General features: G+C 49.1%; 1 protein-coding gene across 5 annotated transcripts in view; it reads left to right on the top strand.

Moving 5' to 3' along the window:
* SLC37A1 (solute carrier family 37 member 1) overlaps positions 1–21,164 on the top strand; it is a 68,854-nt gene that overhangs the window by 6,260 nt on the left and 41,430 nt on the right. For all 5 annotated transcript variants that reach the window (XR_009701315.1, XM_061193879.1, XM_061193878.1 and 2 more), the window contains exons 3-6: positions 6,743–6,824; positions 15,369–15,501; positions 16,150–16,228; positions 19,611–19,746. Coding sequence is in view for 4 of the 5 variants with exons in the window: in XM_061193879.1 (XP_061049862.1) it covers positions 6,743–6,824; positions 15,369–15,501; positions 16,150–16,228; positions 19,611–19,746 (430 nt within the window). In the remaining variant the exon portion in view is untranslated. The remainder of the gene's footprint in view (positions 1–6,742; positions 6,825–15,368; positions 15,502–16,149; positions 16,229–19,610; positions 19,747–21,164) is intronic.

Below are 21,164 nucleotides of genomic sequence, written 5' to 3'. Positions count from 1 at the left end.
CGTGTGCAGGTGTGATAGGTAGGTGAGTCTCAGGATTTTCCATCCCGTTATGGCAGCCCTGTGACCTTCCGCCATAGCCCAGGTCCAGCAGGAGGCAGGAGAGGACCTAAGGTGGGCTACGGGCCTCTCTCTCCTGGGACTTTCCGTCTTGAGTTGAGTGAACCTAGGGCAGAGGAAATGGTGAATCGCCTCTGGTCCAGCCGTGGGGGGCCAGGTTCAACTGGCAGACAAATTCTTAACATTTGTCCTCATTTGCTTCTCCCCCTACCTTCTCTCATCTGTGTGTGTGTGTGTGTGTGTGTGTGTGTAGATGTACGTATACACGCACACACATTTTTTTCCTGAACCATTTGAAAGCAAGTTAAAGACATTATGCCCTTTTATTTCTAAATACTTCAGTATGTGCTTCCTGTGAACAAGACATTTTCATACAACTGCACACAAAGATCAAAATAAGCAAGTTTAACACAGATATAATGCTATTATCTAATCCACAGTCCATACTCAAAATTATATCAAATGTCCAATAATGTCTTTTATAGATTTTTTTTCCCTGAGCCAGGATCTAGTCTGGGGCCACACTTTGCATTTAGTTGTCCTGTGGGTTTAGTCTCCTTTAATTTGGAACTGTTTCTTGGCCTTTCTTTGTCTTTCATGAGCTTGCCATTTTTGAAGGATACAAGCCATTTGTTTTATAGACTGTCCCTTGTTTTTGTGTGTGTCTGGTATTTCTTCATGGTTAGATTCAGATTATGCATCTTTGTCAGGAATAACACAGAAGAGAGACAGCTTCTCGCTGATGGTAAAGGAGTTACGAATATTGGTGGCGGGGGGAGGAGGGACAGAATGAATCACGTGGTGTTGGGTTGGAATTAAAGATATCAAGAAGAACTGGAGAGGAAGCAGGGGGAGAAATATGTGTGTGTGTGTGACATGTGTGTAGTTAGTGGGTGTGTGTGTGTGTTGTGTATGTATGGGTCGTGTGCACGTGTGTGTAAAATGCCCTCTCTCTGCCCGCTGACGGGCCCTGGGAATAGTGACACCCCGCAGCAGTGAGCACACCCGCTGCTGGATCTCAGTTTCTACGTAACGTTTTCCACTGAAGGAGCCAGTCAGGCATCCTTGGAGGCTGGGTCAGCACTGGGCAGGGAAAGTGAGATGAGCCTGGAATATCTTGTGCCCAAAAATAAGGAAGTGCTTAAAAATGAAGGGGCGCTCACTGGCCCAATCTGGGATGAGATTTTAAATAAACGATGCCAGTAATGGATTATAGCCCATTGAATAAAACAAGAATCCAGTGAGTCCATTCTGCTATAACTAACTAATGCATAAATGGGAGGCAGGAAAGCTCTCTCCCGCAGTAGAATGCCAGCCACTAAGTAGAGCAGGAGTGTCCAAGCTGGAACATCGCCGTCCGAAACCATCAGGGATGCTTGGTTCAGGCAAGGATCATCAATGGACACACACGATGTGGGGAAGGTTGGAGGAACAGGATATCTGTGTAACCTCAAAGTACGTTCCCACAAACTCCTGATTGACTACTAGAGGGAAAAACTGTAGCTTCTCTGAGGGACGACCAGGCAGAAAGCCCCTAAACCAAGCGGTCAGTGATAACGTCACTGATATCGTGGCCCTCCTTTAGGGTGCTCTGGAGAGGCTCATGTCACAGTATGCCTCGTTTCCTTGTTCCTAAATTAGGGATGTCTTCTTACTAATTTCTGTGCCAAATGATACTGTTCAGTAACTCTCGTCTAAAGAATTTTTTACTTCTTATTTACATATGACTGAGATAAATAACACTCAAATAAGGAAAAGATATTCTCCCTTGAGCCTCTGAATTGTCTGGGAATGCCTGTGGCATTCTAGAACATTTCTGAGGAAGCTTTGAAGGCGCCTTGCTGAGATAGGCTTTTTTTGCCAGAAACTCGGGGTTAACTCAAACACTATTTTTGTAGTATTGGTGGATACAGAGAATGCTATCTATTTGTTACAGAAAGTAAGTGGAACACTGATGAAGTAAAGGTTTAAATAATTCATTTTTAATTGTATTTACTTAATATTCACAAGCCTAAATGTAACACAAAGCAGAAATTAAAGTATCGGATTATATTCGTTTCCTGGGGCTGCTTATAACAAGTCCACAAACTGGGTGGCTTAAAAGAACAGAAATTAATTTTCTCATGGTTCTGGAAGTCAGGCGTCTGAGATCAAGGTGTCGGTAGGGCCGGGTTCCCACAGAAGGCTCGAGGGAAGCACGCTTCCTTGCCTCTTTCCGTTTCTGGCGGCTGCTGGCTCTCCTAGCGTTCCTTGTCCTGCTCTACCTGCATCACCACGTGGCCTTCCTCCCTGTCTGTCTCTGTGTCTCCCCATGGCCTTTTATAAGGACACGGAGCTGGATTTAGGATCTTAGTGGATTGTAGGTCATACGTGAGTTAAGTATGACTTCAACGTAACTAATTACATCTGCAAGACCCGATTTCCAAATGAGGCCACATTCTAAGATTTAAAGTGGACATCAATTTTGGGGGGGACAGTATTCAACCCACTACAAGATGGATAAAAGGAAACAAATATTTATCCAAAGTCCTTGCTTCACAAGTGATAAAGGAAGAAGGTGGACGAGGACAGAATTACAAAATGGGAAAGGACTTCCGGAGGATTGTTTAATCCCCACAACCCAGGATAATCCTGCAGAAGTAAAAAGTCTGCTTGCTCTCCAGGACGGGGGTATTGCCATGGCCACTAGGAAGGCACCAGTCCCACAGTGGTTTAAAAGTACCAGTGGGGCTGTGTTTAGACCTTCCAGAAGTGGAAAACTCAGCCTCTAGCTGCTGGCTCTTCCCCTCTCCTCAAATCCTACGTAATAAGATGAGGAAAGAGAGAGGAAGGATTTGAAAACAGAGGGAGTAGGGTTGGCCTGATACTGGCGAAATGAAAGATCAGGTTCCTCTTTAGGAGACATACGTTCTGTGTCTAGGAAACTCCCGGTTTGCAGGCTAGGTTGACCCTTTGCCCTGATTCTGCAGAGCAGGTTCCCTCCGAGAGCCCTGCTAACCTGCAGGCCGGTACTCTTCCCAAAGGGGCTGATTCATCAAGGTGTTTCACCTCCACCCAAAACTGAACTGAAAATGTCTGGAGGCAAGTTCTCCACTCTGTAGCCCTCGGTGTTCTCGGGGCTTCCGTGGCTGTGCTCCAGCGTGGCATCCCCCAGCACGGGGCGGTCATGGGAACTACTTCCGCCCCTGCAGGCTCTGTGCAGGTGAGCATCACATGCAAGACCGCCCGCTAGAGAAGAAGGCAAGGGCCCAGGAATGGCTGCTGGGTTCCAATAACCTGGACAGCTCGACAGCCTAGGAATGAATGCAGGTGTGTTAGGGCCCCAGGGCTCTTCAGACCTGATCGAGGCATGCGGACGAGCTCTTTATTTCTGGGTTTATTTATTCTATTTAATAAGTATATTAAATGCACTTAATAAAACTAGAATATTTATAAGTGGAATGTTCTGGGTTGAGAGTGGAGACCATGAACCCAAGGCCCATTTTCTTTTTTAATTTATTTATTTTATTTATTTTATTTTTGGCTGCGTTGGGTCTTTGTTGCTGCGCATGGGCTTTCTGTAGTTGTGGCGAGCGGGGGCTACTCTTCGTTGTGGTGCGCGGGCTTCTCATCGCGGTGGCTTCTGTTGTTGCGGAGCACGGGCTCTAGGCACGCGGGCTTCAGTAGTTGTGGCTCTCGGGTTCTAGAGCCCTGGCTCAGTAGTTGTGGCGCACGGGCTCAGTTGCTCCGTGGCATGTGGGATCTTCCCGGACCAGGGCTCGAACCCGTGTCCCCTGCATTGGCAGGTGGATTCTTAACCACTGTGCCACCAGGGAAGCCCCCCAAGGCCCATTTAAGTAGACCTGCTCTTTCCAAATCCTTCTGAGCTGGGTGATGATGAAATTCAGAGTCTCCTGGCCGATGGCACACCTGTAAGCTGGTTGTATGTAGCATCCTTGAGGGCTCCAAATCCTTCTCTCAGACTCTGACTTGGGAGGGGCTGGAGGTAGCTCAGACTGAGAATATTTTCTTACTCCTTGTGGAGATGGGAAAAGGGAGCTCTGTACCCAGATGGGGGCCGATCGGGGTCCCCTACAGTCCACACTAGCCCTAACAAGTGGGCATCAGCAACCAATGAGTCTAGCTATGTGCTGGAAATTCTGGTGTTGAAAGTTCCAGTGGCCTAGAACCTTCATAAGCTGGTGCAGAGGAGCAGGGTGTGGGATGCGGAGAGCTTCCGGCAAGGAATTGAGAGACCTCCACCCCCTACCAAAACGGATGACTTTCAGAAACACAAGGACAAAGGCCTAGACTTTTGTCACAGGTCCACTGTACTTGCATAGTCTGTGTTCTTTGCAATAGATGACACACTCACTTGTTTATAGTTTCACTTTTTTCCTACCTGCTCATTGGCAGGGGCTCGAAGAGCAAAGAATCCTAGGAAAACCATCAGTAAATGTTTCCTTGATGAAGTCAGTGTGGTGCGCCCTCGCTAAGCGCGGGTGTTCCAGAGGTTGAAGGTTTGAGTCCCACGGTACTACCAAGCCTTTTTTCCCACCTGAAATATGACCTTTTGTTAAAAAGCTGGAAATATTTATTTGACTCCTGCCTTTTCTGGTGGCCAGGGAGGCAGACACCCTCAGGAGTCTTCGTGTTAGTCCAGAAAGCTACCCTTGAGAAGTAAATCACAACATTGGAAATGTGGGTGGGAGACAGGAGGAAGGTCCCCTCCTCATCGAGGGCCTTGAATGAGCCGCCTCCCCGGGGGCCGTGGCCCCCCTGCAGCCCCTCTCTGTTCTGTCACCCCTGCCTCTGCCTTGGGTCATTACGAGTTCAAGCCCGCACGCAGTTGGAAGGTCATTGGCCTTTCCAGACCAGAACAGGACGGGTTCTTCAGGGTTAGGGGCCGGGCCTCAGGATGCAGACAGAGGGCCTGCCTTCCTGCTGGGTACTCCTTGTCATCATCTCTTGCCAAGGACTTTTTCCTCCTGACCCGTTGTCTTCCCCGAAGGGCCGCTTTTCTATAGGGTGGTTCAAACATTTAGAACCACATTTCGACCTGAATGAACTTTCATCTTCTTGCTAAAGTATCTTCTTTTTTTTTTTTTTTTTTTTTTAAGCAAGGTATTTTCTTTTTTTTTTTTTTAATGGTTTTTTTGGGTTTGTTTTTTGTTTTTACTTAACCATATTTGCTTATTTATTTATTTATTTATTTTTATTTTATGGCTGTGTTGGGTCTTCGTTTCTGTGCGAGGGCTTTCTCTAGTTGTGGCAAGTGGGGGCCACTCTTCATCGCGGTGCGCGGGCCTCTCACTATCGCGGCCTCTCTTGCAGACCACACGCTCCAGACGCGCAGGCTCAGTAATTGTGGTTCACGGGCCTAGTTGCTCCGCGGCATGTGGGATCTTCCCAGACCAGGGCTCGAACCCGTGTCCCCTGCATTGGCAGGGAGATTCTCAACCACTGCACCACCAGGGAAGCCCTAAAGTATCTTCTTGTCTGTAGTCTCCATACACCTCAGCACTTCCTCTCGAACTGCTTTTCTCATATACCAAGAACAGCAGCAGGGCTTTGGGCCAATAGTTTTTATGTCATTGGCCTTATTCATAGCTTGTCAGCAACACTGAGTTGTTCTCACTGAGGCTGGTGAAATAGTTATATTTCTGCCTTGCTTGTGTCCTTCTAAAAAGTAAAAAATAAATATGATCTTAAATGCCCAGGGTAGCAGGCTTATAAGTCACTTGCAGTTAATTTCGTTACAAACTAAATCATCATTTCTTTTTGTCTGCTTTGTAAACCCATGTGTACATCTGTGTCCCAGGTTTCTCTTTGATTAGTTTTTCTCATGATGGTTTAAATAGTTTCAATGAACAAAGTGAAAGTGGCACATTTTTAAAATATTGTAGTGGTGTTATAAACAGGATTGATCTTTGATGTAGGACTGAGTAAAAAAACATACAGCATAAGGAAATTTAAGAATACCTTTGTAATGGATTCTTAATGCACCTTTTTTTTTTATTGAAGTATGGTTGATTTACAACGTTGTGTTTAATTTCTGCTGTACAGCAAAGTGATACATGTATATGTTTGTTATACATATATATGTTCGTTTTCATACTCTTTTCCATTATGGATTATCACAGGATATTGAATATAGTTCCCTGTGCTATACAGTAGGACCTTGTTGTTTATCCATCCTCTACGTAATAGTTTGCATCTGCTGACCCCAAACTCCCCGTCCATCCCTCCCCCCAGCTTCCCTCCCCTTTGGCAACCACAAGTCTGTTCTCTATGTCTGTGAGTCTGTTTCTGTTTTGCAGATAGGTTCATTTGTATCGTATTTTAGATTCCACATATAAGTGATATCATATGGTATTTGTCTTTCTCTTTCTGACTTACTTCACTTAGTATGATCATCTCTAGGCCCATCCATGTTGCTGCAAATGGCATTATTACATTCTTTCTTATGGATGAGTAATATTCCATTGCATGTATGTACCACATCTTGTTTATCCATTCATCTGTCGATGGACGTTTAGGCTGTTTCCATGTCTTGGCTATTGTAACTAGTGCTGCTATGAACATAAGGGGCACGCATCTTTTCGAATTATGGTTTTGTCTGGGTGTATGCCCGGGAGTGGGATTGCTGGATCATATGGCATCTTATATTATTTTATGTCATCCCTGCCACTGTTTTGTGTTTCAGGTACAGAGCCTTCATTTTTATTTTGACATTTTTGCTGTATGCAAGTTTTCACTTATCTCGAAAGCCTATCAGCATAGTTAAGGTAAGAAATCATTGAAAGCACTCGATTTCATTTCCTGCCTGTAATCTCTGTAAGGAACTAGTAAGCCGGTTGGGGGGAAGGGGAGTTTGGGGGAGAGCAGTAAGATAAATGGAGAAAATGGATTGTTGAGAAGCAAGGTATTTTGCTGCTTTGGTTTTTAGTTTCTCTTTTCTGAAATTAATAACTTTAAAATGGTTTTAGGATTTGTAATTTCAGAGATAGTATACTTTCGGTTATATTCGTTGACTGTTCCAGAATTCTAAAGCTTAATTAAATATCTATTCTGTCTTGTGTGAACTTTCCCTCTGAATATATCCAGTCTAAAAATGTTCCCCAAATTGCTTCTACGGCCATTAGGCTTTGATCCTGAGTCTGGCAGTGGTGGTGTTTCTCCATTATTCTCAGAACACTGAGTTTCTGTGTGAGTGATGGGTGCGCAGGAAGTTATTCAGCAGGCATTTAACTCGACTTGGGGAAAAGAAGATTAAAGGAGACAATCCTACGAAATAGCCAGTTGTAACCCGGGAAAAAGCAGAGTAGTTTTCTTACCCTCACTGGAATGACATCATTTTGCGTGCTGTCTGTCAACTGGCTTGAATGGCTGCTGAGCCTTTATTATAGAAGGGACGAGGAAATCGTCCAGGGCCAAAGGTAGCTCATTTACAGCCCGACTGCCCCTCCCTCACTTTCTCCTCATTGGCAGGGATGCAGGTCCAGGACTGTAATTCCGTTGACCTTTGTAGTTCCGCTTCCTCTGCCCACCGGGTCGGGGGGAGGAGGGGCCGAGTGCTGGACAGCTGTCCTCTCGGGCTCCCGGCCGGTGGCAGAGGCAGTGCCGAGGCTGTTGCTTCTCTGGACGGTTCTGTGTTCCCCGGTCTCCAGCAATTCCTCCTTGACCCCTAGGAAGCAGGAATTTCCCCCCGCCCTTCAAGTCGCTTGTAACATTCTCCCTTTTTTGATGTACGAAGTTTGAATAACTATGGCAATCTTTGCAGACCTTTTATAATGCAGTTTTCAAAAAAGAGAAAAGGATGGGACAGGAGAGGGTGGGCCTTCATCCACTTGACCAGTGTCTCTAATATCAGTACCAAGGACCAACCCGCCCCTGTCAACTTAAATACTACTAATTCCTGTCTTCCTGGTTAGGAAAATACACATATGGCTCAAGAAAAAGGCAAGTTATAAAAAGGGAAGAGACCGTTGAAGGGACCTTAGAGAGTGCCTAGAACTGAAGGAGCCAGCGGGGTTGGGAGCCTTCCTGAGGCTCCGATGGATCCTGGAAGGCCAGATGTGGATCCTGGGGCCAATCCTGGCCTGCTGGGGGCGTCGCAGTTCAGCAGCAGCCTGACAGGCGCAGGGCCCGTGTTGGGACCGAGGCAGCATGCTGAGGGGGGCTGGCCACTGGAGCGTCTCCTTCTGGTGGTCACGAGGGTCCCCATTTAGCCAGGAAGGGATGCGGCATTGTTCCAGGCCACTCTCCCGGCTTCCCCGTCGGGGGCTTGGGGCTTAGTGACAAGGGGCCCGGCTCTTAGTTAAATTTTCATCAGTCACGGTGACTGCCACTGGCTGAGCCCCGCGCCTGACAAGGTGCACGCCTCCCTTATTTAATATCATTGTCACGGCAGTCCTGTGAGTGTCCTTTTGAGGAAACTGAGACTCAGGAACCTAATTCCTCTATGCAGGCCAAGGCCACCTCAGGTGAATTCCACGGGGTCGGGCTGACTCCAGGGTCCCTGCCCTTACCCTCCCTGCCACAGGGTCTCTAGGGCAGGTGTAAGAAGCTGGGCACAGTCACAGCATCACACCCAGATTTTCTTCAACACGCAGATTGTCTGACTTAGCGCCTTAGACGTGCCTGGATGTAGATTGGCCTAACGCAGAACCCCGGGGCTTCTTCGCCTTTTGAGATAGATAAGATGTCACACTACATATGATAACTTACTTTGTAATGCCTTACAAGGCTTTCACGTGCTTTATTTAGCTCATCTTATTTATAAAACTAGAAGTAGTAACGGTGCTGTTGACTCAAGGAACAGTCTGAATTATCTATAACCTATATTTATTAGCACATTATGAGCAAAACAAAATTAAAATATATTTGCATACCTGGAATTGATCACCAGGGGTGGTGAATCATAAAATGATTCATATTCTTTAATGTCACTTACAGTGACGTGACATGTCGTGGTGGCGTGAGGCTACTCTGTTTAGACTTAGTTTAACCACTGATGAAACCTTTCATTTTTCTCTGATTTTAGTATATAGCAAAAAGGAAAAATAAGTGATAGTGATGAAAACAGGGCTGGGAGGAGGTGGGGTTACAACCTCGCTCTCTTCTGAGAGCTGCTCCAGCGCTAGCCCTGCCTCTTAACTGGAGGCCGATGGACATGTGGGGCCTGCACGCTGCCCGAGGGACACTCTGGGGGCCTCTTCCCTGCCCCCCCACCCCCGGGCTGGGCCACAACAAAAGCCTGAAAGCAGAGGGTTCTCGGGGAGAGCCTGAGCTGCAGGGGATCCAAGGTCCCCGAGGGGAGCCGTCACATTGACCGGTCTGAGTGTGAATGTCCAGCCCTCTCTGCACACACGGGACCCAGGAAAGGAAAGCCGTGAAATCCTCAGCGGCGGACAGAAAACAAAGCCTGAAAGGCTGGAAGTGCATACCTTGGCTTTGGGTGGGAAACTTGCTATCTGGAAAGTTCTACTGTTCCCAGTATTCGTATTTAAATAAGACACAACTCCAATGAAAATCTCAGCAATGTCTTTTTTAACTGAATGAAATAATCTTAGAGTTTATGTGAAAAGAATGACCAAGAATTAATTACCAAGGAAAGTGTGGAAAAGGGAACATTTTTTAAGCCACTATAATCAAATTATTATGGTATTGCATGAGGATAGACAAAGAGGTCAGTAGAAAAGTATAGAAAATACTGTGGAAACATACAGTAGAATGACTGACAGAGGTGATGGGAAAAGTATAGTTCATCTAATAAATGGTGTTGACACAACTGCAGATTCATCTGGAAGAAATAAAGTTGAACCCCTATCTTATAAAGAATAGATAGATGGATTAAAGATTTAAATGTAAAAAATAAAAAGTAAAAATCCAAGAACAAGATGATGTCCATCTTAAGGGTGTGAAGTTGGGAAATCCAAAGGAATGATGGATGGAGGGGGTGAAGAGGCAGTTCACAGACAAGGGCTATACCTCTTTATACCCACCAAGTGGCAAAACACCTAAAAGAGTAATAGCCCCTGGGCTTCCCTGGTGGCGCAGTGGTTGAGAATCTGCCTGCTAATGCAGGGGACACGGGTTTGAGCCCTGGTCTGGGAAGAGCCCACATGCCGCGGAGCAACTAGGCCCGTGCGCCACAACTACTGAGCCTGCGCGTCTGGAGCCTGTGCTCCGCAGCAAGAGAGGCCGCGATAGTGAGAGGCCCGTGCACCGCGATGAAGAGTGGCCCCCGCTTGCCGCAACTAGAGAAAGCCCTAGCACAGAAACGAAGACCCAACATAGCAATCAATCAATCAATAAATAAATCTTTAAAAAAAAAAAAAGAGTAATAGCCCCTGTTGCTGGCTGTGATGGTGGGAGAAGACTTTCAGGTATGGGTGATAGAGATGTGAAGTGTTACAGCCTTTTGGAAAGCATCTGGGTAACACCTGTTGAAATTAAAAATGCTTGTCCTTCAGTCCTGCTTCTGGGAATCTTGTCCATAAAAATGAAAGCTCCAGCACTTAGGAGTATTTGCATAAGCATCTTTTTTGTAGCATTGTCTGCAATTTTTTTTTTTAAAGGAAAAAAAAAAAAAACCTGGCTATTATGTGAACTTAATCAGCAGCTGAAAGTTTGAATAAATTATGGCACATCCATATTCTGATATGTGCAACTACTTAAAAGAATTAATTGGAGCCAAACCAGTTGACTCAGAAAGATTCCCAGCAGGTATTTTTGAGTAAGAAGAGTCAAGGTGGACATAAGTCCATGTAGAATGATCCCATTTAAAAAAATAGCTTCCCTATGTATTTCTGTACACCTTTGTGAGTGGGTGTACCTTTGCATATGCAGATGTGTGTTTGGTCCATTTTCATGTGGCTCCTGTGAACTGACCACCTCCAGGTGCTGTTGTAAATGGGGCCCAGGTAGTCTGTTCTTCCTGTTTTGAGCACTGTCTCATCTGCTCTTGCTGCTACAACAAAATACCATGGACTGGGTGGCTGTAGACAGCAGACATTTGTTGCTCACAGTTCTGAAGGCTGGACATCCCAGATCAGGGTGGGTGCCAGCATGGTCAGTTTCTGGTGAGGGCCGCCTCCTTGTAGCTTCACTTGGTGGAAGGTTGAGGAGCTCTCTGGGGTCCTTTTAAAAGAGCATTAATCCCGTTCACGAGGGCTCTACCCTCATGACCTAATCACCTGCTAAAGGCCCCACCTCCTAATACCGTCACCTCAGGGGTTAGGTTTCAACATATGAATTTGGTGGGAACACCAGCATTCAGAGCATAGCAGGCACCAGAACTTTCGTTTCTCTTCTAGGACTTCTTTTGCATAATGCTTTGGAGAGTTCTTTTAACCCAGAGCTTCATAAAAGGAGTCTAAAGGACTAGTTAAAATAAATGGACCCACACAACCTAATGAACCCTAGAAAATTTACTAAACATATACACTCTGTATAGATTATGTACACACTCACATGGACACACGCGTGCACGTACGTGCGCACACACTAAACTCCGTGTGTCGTTCAAAGGTGAAGTGAAGCTGACACAACCCCTCTCCTCCTGATGAGGCCCGAATCCCCTGCTCTCAGTCTCCTGCCCCTCTCCCTGTCACCTCCCAGCATCTTCTGGACCCCTTCCCCATTCCCACCGGGCTATCTCCTCCAGTACAGACAACGAGCAGCTCGCTGTAGCCTTGGCCAGAGAACCGAAGAGCCCGTGTTTTTGGAATGAATGAGCGAATAAAGAGTTTCTCAGGGTGAAGCTGCTCAAGTTCAGAGTTCAGCGCGTAGAGTCTTCATTAATGTACATTTATATAAAAACATTGGTGCCTAAGTGACTGCACGGGCCGGTGTGTGTGGAGCTTACGGGGAACATGTCTGCTGCAGCTCCTGCTGCCCAGTGCTGGGGGTGGCGGGGGCTAGAGAGGGGATCTGTAGATGGGAGGTAAGTGCACACCCCCGTGTCCCTGCCCCTCCCCCCCACATGGTGCTTCGTGACGTCATGGCCGTTTTCTGCATCCTTCCATCATGTCCACACCTGTCTTCCCTCACTCCCCGCCCCCCCGCCCACCTTCCAGTCACTCTGGAGTCTTGCAGTTTATTGTGTTCTTGCCATTCCTTTGTGTATTACACAGACATTTTTAAACACGTATGAGCCCCATGCACCTGGAACGTTCCATTCTGCTCTTCCCCCCTTGGCGTTTCACAACCGTATTTCTCGGCTGCCACATTGTCTTTTGATTGATCGACTTTTAGTCACTGCCTGGTGTATTTTGATTAATTTTATGTGTTATCTGTTGAAAGGCACGTGTGTAAGAAATTTGCAAAGGAGACTGCTTTTATGAAAGCAAAGGACTAGCTCCCCACCCCCGAAATGATTTTATAACATGGTAAGAATCAGTTCACCTGGTGACTTTTTTTTTCTGACAAACTAAGTTTATCTTAGTTTCATTAATCCTTAGTTTTCCTGCAAACACCAGGTTTGGGGAATAAAACTCATTGAAAAGTTAAAATATGGCAGTCTTATTAAAAGCTAACGTGGTCATTTAAATATCCTCAGAACTCTTTTTTTTTTTTTTTTTTATAAATTCATTCATTAATGACAAATTCCTTTATTTTTATTATTTATTTATTTATTTATTTATTTTTGGCTGTGTTGGGTCTTCATTTCTGTGCGAGGGCTTTCTCTAGTTGCGGCGAGCGGGGGCCACTCTTCATCGCGGTGCGCGGGCCTCTCACTATCGCGGCCTCTCTTGTTGCGGAGCACAGGCTCCAAACACGCAGGCTCAGTAGTTGTGGCTCACGGGCCCAGTTGCTCCGCGGCATGTGGGATCTTCCCAGACCGGGGCTCGAACCCGTGTCCCCTGCATTGGCAGGCAGATTCTCAACCACTGAGCCACCAGGGAAGCCCCACCTCAGAACTCTTTACGCTCAAGTAATGTTAAGTCTTGTATTGCTTTTGCTTCAGCTTTTCAGCGGGGTGGGCTGGAGATTGCATTTCTCATATGAAGGAGGAGGGCTGGGGAGAGAAGGGAGCTGAGTGAGATTAGGGCCAGCTGGAGGCCCTGGGGTGCCCCTGTGTGGGTGGACCTCAAACACACAGCTGCCAGTCGCCGAGCCTTTCTGAGGGCTGGGGACCCGGATGGGAGCTCTCTGCACACACCTGCACGTGCTCATCTTCACGGCAGCGCCAGACGGGCCGTGCCGTGCTGGCTTCTTAAGGGACCGTGGGGAGTCCCCGTGAGTTGGCCGAGGCTGGAAACCGGCACAGCAGCACCAGAATCCCGGCTCAGAGCCCGCGCCCCTGACCGGCACCTCTCATCCCGGGACAAACCGAAGCAGAAAACCTCTTCTGCTTGTTTATGAAACAAAAAGGGATGCTTTCTAATCCTTTATATCCCCCGTGGCTGGTGAAGGAGGACGTGGACCTGCCGGTGGGAGCCGCGTCTATAACGGTCCTCTTCCCGGGCTTCCGTGTAAGGCGTGTGTTAGGAACCCCCACGCCGGCCCCGCTCGAGGGTCCCCCTCAGCCCATGGGGGTCCCTGCGTCCTGCCTGTGGCTCCCTTATTGAAAGGTGAATAGACAGCATCAGTGGTGCCTCCGGGCCCGGCTGGCTTCCAAGAGAAGCAGCAGAGAAAGGTGGGCGGACACACCTGACTTCTGAAGCAAAGAGGGAGGGAAATTATCACATCAGGCGGGTGGCGAAGTGCTGGGAATCCAGCTTCATGCAGAAAGGCAGGGCTCCCCCGTGTCCCTGTCCCAAATTCACAGCCGCGTCCACAGTTTCTCAGGCGGGCAGGGAAGGGGCTCCAAGCATCCCAGGATGACAGCGCCCGGCCTCCACCACTGGGGAGCGTGAGCTCGGCTGAGGAAAGCTATTTGCAAAGTGTTACTTTGAGTTTGGAAAGCGGAACCTTGGCTAGTTTTAGCGGAACCTTGTGTTTAAATTACAGCAGAGCAGCCCAGTGATGATGACAAAGCCACGTGACCACAGAGTAGCTGGGTCCCGTGTGCCAGGCCAGGTCTCAGGGGCGTGTGTCCATGTAAAATCAGCTGTCCCGCCGTGGCTGACCACAGCCCTAGCAAGGCGGCCTTTTAAAGGAGATCAGCTTCTTTAGTGACCCCCCTCCTGAAGAGGCGGGGTACCCACAAAGCGAAGGTGGTGGACAGGCCTCCTGGCTGCCCCCCACCTGAGGGACTGGGGTGCAGCTCCCTGCCCGCTGCCCTGTGTCTTGACCCCGGGGTAGATGCTCCTGCCAGGGCCAGCCTTCCCCTCAGCCCCCCAGGCCCAGCCTCTCTCAGGCCGCAGCTCACTAAAGGACACCCCTTCAGGACCTCTGCTCCCCCTGAGGGCCACCTCCTTGACCTTGAGGACGCCTCCTTTCTGCCCTCACTCACACCTGATGGATTGGTTCATCTGAGCCCCGTGTAGCGGAAACCCCAGAAAGCGCCCAGCAGGGGAGAGGTGGGAGCCGGGGCCACCTGGGAGGGGACACGTGTGACCCCCAGGTGGCACCGCAGGCGCATGGAGTCCTGTCTGCTGCCCCTTGTGTTTTAAGGAACAAGTCACCTGTGACTCAGGTCCCCATAACAGGGCGGCCCCGGCTGCCCTGCGGCACTTTTCTGGAAGTGTGGACGCCTCCTTAAGGAGCACCTTGAGGTAGTTTTAGGGGGGGGTTGACGTATGATTTGCACATAGTAAAGTGCACGGATCTGCGGTGTCTAGCCTGGCAAGTATTTACATGCTCACCCAGGAAATCATCACCTAGGTTAAGGTCTGGCCCCTGTCCAGCTCCCAGCGGGCTCCCTGTGCCTGGTCCCCATCATTGTTCCCCTTCTCTAGGTGACCACCATTCTCACCAATGTCACCTGGATTTACTTCCCTCCTCCTGAGCTCTGTAAACGAAGTCCTCCCATTTGTGCTCCTTCGTGTCAGGCTTATTTTGTTTCGAGATTCATCCTCGTCCTTGTGCGGACCTGTAACTTGTAGTCAGTGATGTAAATCCAGCAAGATGAATCCATTCTTCCGTTCTAGGCAGCTGGTCCCCCATGCCGCCCGGCTGCTCTGAGCAGTCATCTCTGGGCGGCCCGGTACAGGCTGTGTCGGCTGTGTCTGTGCTTAGGAGGGGACGGCTGCTAGGGAGCTCGAGAAACCGTCCTTATAGGCAGGCACTCTGTGGGTCCCCTGGACACACCGCCCCAGAGGTGCCGTATCCCCCTAGGACGCAGTCACCCTAGGACGGCTGTAAGGAGAGGGGCGGCTGAGCCCCACCTGAGTGCACTCTCTCTCTCTCTGTGGCTTCTGTCCTCCCCATGGATGTCCCAGGGTGAGCTGCACGGAGACTGCACAGCTTCATATGAGCGGGAGGTCAGATTCAACAGCCAGAGCCAAAAAGCCGGGGACACCCCCGCTCACCAGCTCCCAGACAACGGGACCGACTGCGGCTGGGCCCCATTTGGTGAGTTCTCCGTCCGTCCCCCTGCTTTCGTCCCGTGGCTGAAGCTGGCCATCCCTGCAGGCCTCCTCCACAGGTGGCAGTCCCCGAGCCGGCTGGCTGATCTCAGCAGCGGTGACGATGCTGTCAGATGCAGCTGCGCCTCCAGGTGCAAACTAACCTCTCCTCCCAGCAAACCAGCCTCACACCTTCAGCTGCTGCACGTTTCCCGTGCCCGTGTGCAGAGGTGTCGCTCAGTGGTCAGACCTGCTGAAGGTCATTTGCAGGTTGCATTTGTCCAAGCTGGACGTTAGGACTTACAGAGCGTAAGCTGTGGGTGGAAAGAAGAGAGCAATCTCAGAGCTGTGGTGTGGGGCTGGCCTGGGGGGCCCGAACCAAAGCCGGTGTAACAGGTGAAGCAGAACAGAACCCACAAGCTCACAGCCAGCGATGGGGATTTGACCTGATGGGAGTGATGTTTATGTAGCGATTACTGGAAACATGGTGACTTGATTTCCAGTTGCTGTATTTTCTGTGTTCCCTTCTGAGGACACCGCCCAGACGTAGAGGGCAGAGGTCTCGTATGTCATTGTACCTCTCCCGGACATACATTGGTATTTAGTGAAAAGTGAACAATGCTCTCCCTTTCCTGTTGCTTCTCGCCCCGTGTAGATGAGGGCAACTACCAGCAGCTGCTCGGCGCCCTGGACTACTCCTTCCTGTGTGCGTACGCTGTCGGCATGTACCTCAGGTATGTCTGGCTGAGACTGCAAGACCCAGGCGGTCCGCTGGGCGCAGAGCGCAGCTCCGGTACGCTGAAGACGCCGCCCCGCCCGCAGGCGGCTGCTCCTCCGGTCTCTCCTCAGAGACAGGGATGAGGTGGACGCCCGCACAAGGCCCGGGTGTCCTGCTGACTGGGCAGGCTGTCCTCGGACGGCTTTCCCAGCCCCGGTGTTGGATGCACCGTGAGCCCTGCCGGAACCCGGTCACTCAGGAGCAGGGCCCTGGCCGCTCCCCACCCGGTGAGCACGGCAGAGCATCCTCTTCGCTGGTTTCAGGGGCCGCCGTCTCTTTCCTAACCCCGCCTGGCATCAGAGCAGTTCACACAGCGGGTACTGGGCGTGTCCACCTGGATGCCCCGCTAGGCCGGAACAGAGCCTCCGCTGAGTGCCAGAGGCCGTCCTGCCTGGCGGTGGGGTGGGAGGTGTGGACCCCAGAGGCACGTTGCTGGGATTTGGTCCCGGCTTGACTGCTCGCTTGGGTGGCTTTGGACAAGTTACCGCACCTCCTTGGGCCTCAGTTTCCCCTTTGCAAAATGGGGGGAACAGTAGTTCTTAACTCACAGGGGTGTGGTGAGGTTTAAATGAGTTAATACATGCAGAATGCTGAGAACAGGGCCTGGCCCGTGCTGTGTTCCCAGCGTCTGTGACATACGATCATTACCCCATTCTTGATCCAGTTCTGAATCGGCCTAGGGAGGTGGTAAATATTAGTGGGTAATAACAGGACATGCAGTTGGCCGGTTAAAAACTGCTATTGTGTCAGTCCAGCCAGGTTTAACAAAAAAACGAAACAAAACTTATAAGGACTAAGGCCTTTAGTCCAAAGAGGGCTTTGTTCAGAGACACAGAGTTTTAGAGCTTTGGGAATCTCTGGAATCCCTGTTAAGTGTTTACCTTCTTCCCTGAGATCCACCCAGACTGTGTTATCACCGAGACCTGGACCCCCTCCCCAGCGCAGGACCGTCTGGGTGTCTGGTACCCAGACAGGCGGTTTCTGCTGATGGAGTGGCTGTCACCCCTTTGTTGAACTTGCACATCTGCATAGAGCTGCAGGGCTTGTCTGAGTGCGGAATGAATAACACGGATGCAGCACAGAACAGGAGCCCAGCTGCGGAGAAGGACGGTGTAAGCCTCAGGCGCCTTAGGGCGTGGGCTGCCAGCCGTATTCCATCTTGGGGTCAAATATTTATGTTCTAAGAACCGCAGTTTTACTGGACACCAATAATCAATAATATAAAAAGACCCCAAGGTTGGAGGGTGTTTTTCTCAGTTACTGGAAAACACTAGTTAAACGTGGTTCCCAGCTGGGAGTGATTTTGTCTCCTAGGAAACAGCAATATCTGGAGACAGTTTTGTTCGTCTCAGCTGGAGAAGGGGGTGCTGCTGGCATCTAGTGGGCAGAGACCGGGGGTGCCGCTAAGTGTGCCACAGGACACAAGACAGCCCCTCGCCACAAAGAATTACCCGGCCCAACGTGCCAAGGGTGCTGAGGCTAAGAAACCTGGTTTGAATAAAGTGGTTTTATTATTGCTTATTTATTGGCAAAGATCATTCTTTATGCAACTCGCCAACGAAGGTTCTTATTAAATAACTTTATTTTATTATGAAATAGTATTATTTATTTCATAATAACCTAACGTGAAATCCACAGTGGACTCGTGACGGGGATGAGGGTATACCCTGCTTCCTTGCATGCTTCCTTGCATGGCCTCTTAGCGACATCATGACACATTGCTAGTGAGATGGATGGTGTTAGTGTAGCAGGTAACTCAGACGTGGTGGCACCTTCGTTAACCCAGGTCATCGCTGGCAGGTTCAAGCAGGTGTGGCGTGGCCTTTATTACCTGTAGGAGCCTGATACGATGTGGAATGCTGTCCATTCCGTTAGGCCTTTTCTTTAAAGCTTTAAAATAGAGACCAAATTGAGTCCCAGTATTGTCTAGCCAGACTAGAGGACATTTGTAAGCCCCAGCCGATGGCAGTAGCTCTCAGGAGGCCCATCTGACTCTGGCACTTACTCCGTGACCTTGGGCAGATCAGCCAGCTCTTCTGGGACGTGTTCCCTCTTCTCTGAAGTGAGCAAGGTGAAGTAGATAATTCCTTTCGCTCTCGAATGCTCTCGAGTTTGTATGTGATCAATTTCTACTCAGCTTAAAATTTGACCTGAATGCTGTTTATAATTTTAAATTACTTCCTCTGCTTTAGTGTTTCATAGGTCATTTGCGTGATACTAGGTTGATCTTTTTTCTTTGGTAAATTCTGAAGGAAGATCTCTCTGGGGTATTTGTTCTTGACATGAAAGACCAGAATTTTGGAGCTGGTTCCTGGGCAGGCAGGCGTCATCCTTCATTACATTTCATATTTATCTGACTCCTAGAATGATTACGTGGAAGAAAACGAGACCCACGGAGTGTATGTAAAGATTGCCAAAGGCTCACAGTCATTTGTGATTGTTCTCCAGGTCTTTATTCACTTAATAAGTGACAGTGTCAAGCTGTTCCGTAGTGACATGTCCTACAAGGCAGTAAAGGACGTATTTCATATGGCACTGGGTAGTGAGGTGTGATGGTGGTAAAGGCCTGTTGAATGTATGTCCCGGTGTGAAACTGGAGATTTTCACCCTCCCCGGCAGCACTGAAGCTGTTTGATAGAGCACCCACTACCTGCCAGGCGCTTAACCGAACTTATCTCGTTTGAGCACCCAGGCGGCTCTAGGAAGCAGTTCTCCAGAGAGATTAGCTCTTTATGGCATCACGTTGCTGTTCAAAGGGAGCGTGGAGGCTTTGCCCCACGTTTCAGACTTTACCTTAAAGACAAGGCTCTGTCTTTAAACCACATCACAGTGCTTGCGGCCAGAGGGTCGTTGGCAAGAGCGCCTCTGGCCTGGCCGCTGATGCAGCGGCTTAATGCCAGCCCGAGGGCCAAGAGATGTGCTCAAGGTCACGGGTGGACCCCTTTTCATATTTGTCTACAGTTCGACAGTTGAAATCTTAAAATACTCTATATATGCACTGGCTGTTGTTTATATAAAACAGGATTAGCTGGCAGGACAAGTTTTTGGTTTTGTTTTTTTAATTGGCAGGCATCATATATGTCAGAGTGTTTCAGTTTTATTATTTGACAGTGACTTTTGTTAGAAGTAGAAAGTCTTAAAAGGTGTTGCCAGTTTCTGGTTAATAAATGCTCCATTGAAAAATAATTGTGATTAAAATTTACTGGAAATTGGAGTGCTTTGAAGTTCTAAAAGCTCAGAGAACAGCATGAAAGCATCCAGAAAGAAATCGCTGGGTCATTTACATTATGGGTGTGTTTGTTTTCTCATATTTGTCTTTCTTTTTTCTCCGTCCTCAGTGGCATAATAGGGGAACGCCTGCCTATTAGGTATTACCTAACTTTCGGAATGGTGGCCAGTGGTGCTTTTACTGCCCTGTTTGGGGTAGGGTATTTCTACAACATCCACAGTTTTGGATTCTACGTGGTGACCCAGGTAAGGTCTGGTCCACGGCTCGCCATGTATGGGATTTCTGTGGTGAGCCAGACGGGGTGTTAATGTCCTGGGTCCCCAGCTCTGCCAAGAGAGAACGTGGCAGGTGGTGGGAGTGGGCACAGAACTGTGTCCTAGCTGAGGTCAGGGTCGGCGCTGGCACATCCAGCCCCTTTTCTCTCCTCTGCTCTGAAATTCCAGCAGCCGTGAAGGGTTTCTTAGTTTCAGGAGTTGCCGCCTAAAGAATCCTATTTGTCGGTACCCCAGCCGGGGGATTGAAGCATGAAGCCCTTCTGAGTCCTTCTGCCTTAATTTGGGTGCATTTGAGATGTTCTGTCTTGTGTCAGACTTCACCGCTCTGGCGTTGGGGGGATGAGGGGCGTGGTGTGGGGGAGGAGGTTGAGGGGACTTGGGGATGGTCGACAGTCGGGCAGGGTTGGGGGCAGTCAGCGGGGGGGGAAAGGCGAGGGCCTAAGGGTGCTGCAGGGGAGTGAGGGCCAGACGAGCATGCGGCCCGGCCCTTCCAGCGGGGCCCAGTGCTTCCCGGAACTCTTGGCTCTGCCCCTCCCCACAGCCCGGTGGATAATATTGGCTAGAAATGGAAAATGATTTGAAACAATGATGCTCAGCTTCCGAGGCTCTCCAGACAGCCCAGGGAGATGTCGCAAGGTCATCAGGACAAATCATGTGTAATTTGCTTTTAAAATTTTCACCATAGGACTTGAAAGAGTTTGGCTGTTTTAGTTACCAAAGCGATGCGTACTTTATGGTAATACAGAAAATCAGAGAGAAGGAAAAACCTATTTCCCAGAGTCCCAGCACGTTCCTGGAGGGAAGGCTGAGCCTGGCTGGCCCTGAGGCTGGACCAGCGTCTCCCAGGCCGCCTCTGGAGGCTGGTCCTTCCCGGCGGCAGTTGGAGGAGGCTGCCCCTGAGACTAAAGCAGAGCCAGCTGCTGATACGCTTCCTAAATCCCTTCTTCAGACACAAGCTCAGGGCACGCTTGGCAAGTTGGAGAAGTCATTTCTCTAGGCACTAGGTCAAGGTTCTGCTCCCTTCGGTGAATGGTTAGCAACAGTACCTTCTTCACGACATAAGAAGGGAAAACGTGCAATTTACAAGCCACCCTTACGGTATCATCACAGTTCTATAAAAAGGAGAGGGTTTTTCTCTTTTTATAAAGTTTTAGCTTGGAGAGAGAGTGGACAGCTTGGCCCCAAGCTGTTAACAGTAGTTCATCTCCGAGCAAGAGATTTTCTTTTCTTTTTTTTCTCTACTTACTCTAAAATTTTCACAATAGGCATGTACGACTCTCGTGGTAAGATATATGCGTATATTGTTAAAATGAACGTCTGGCTGCCGAGGGTCATATCGCATCGGGTTCTGCCCCTTCCTTTTGTGAGAGTCCCCGCTGGGCGCCCAA

The sequence above is a fragment of the Eubalaena glacialis genome, chromosome 6, assembly GCF_028564815.1.
Source record: "Eubalaena glacialis isolate mEubGla1 chromosome 6, mEubGla1.1.hap2.+ XY, whole genome shotgun sequence".
In the NCBI taxonomy this organism is placed as follows: domain Eukaryota; kingdom Metazoa; phylum Chordata; class Mammalia; order Artiodactyla; family Balaenidae; genus Eubalaena; species Eubalaena glacialis.
This window is presented reverse-complemented; position numbering and strand designations above follow the sequence as displayed.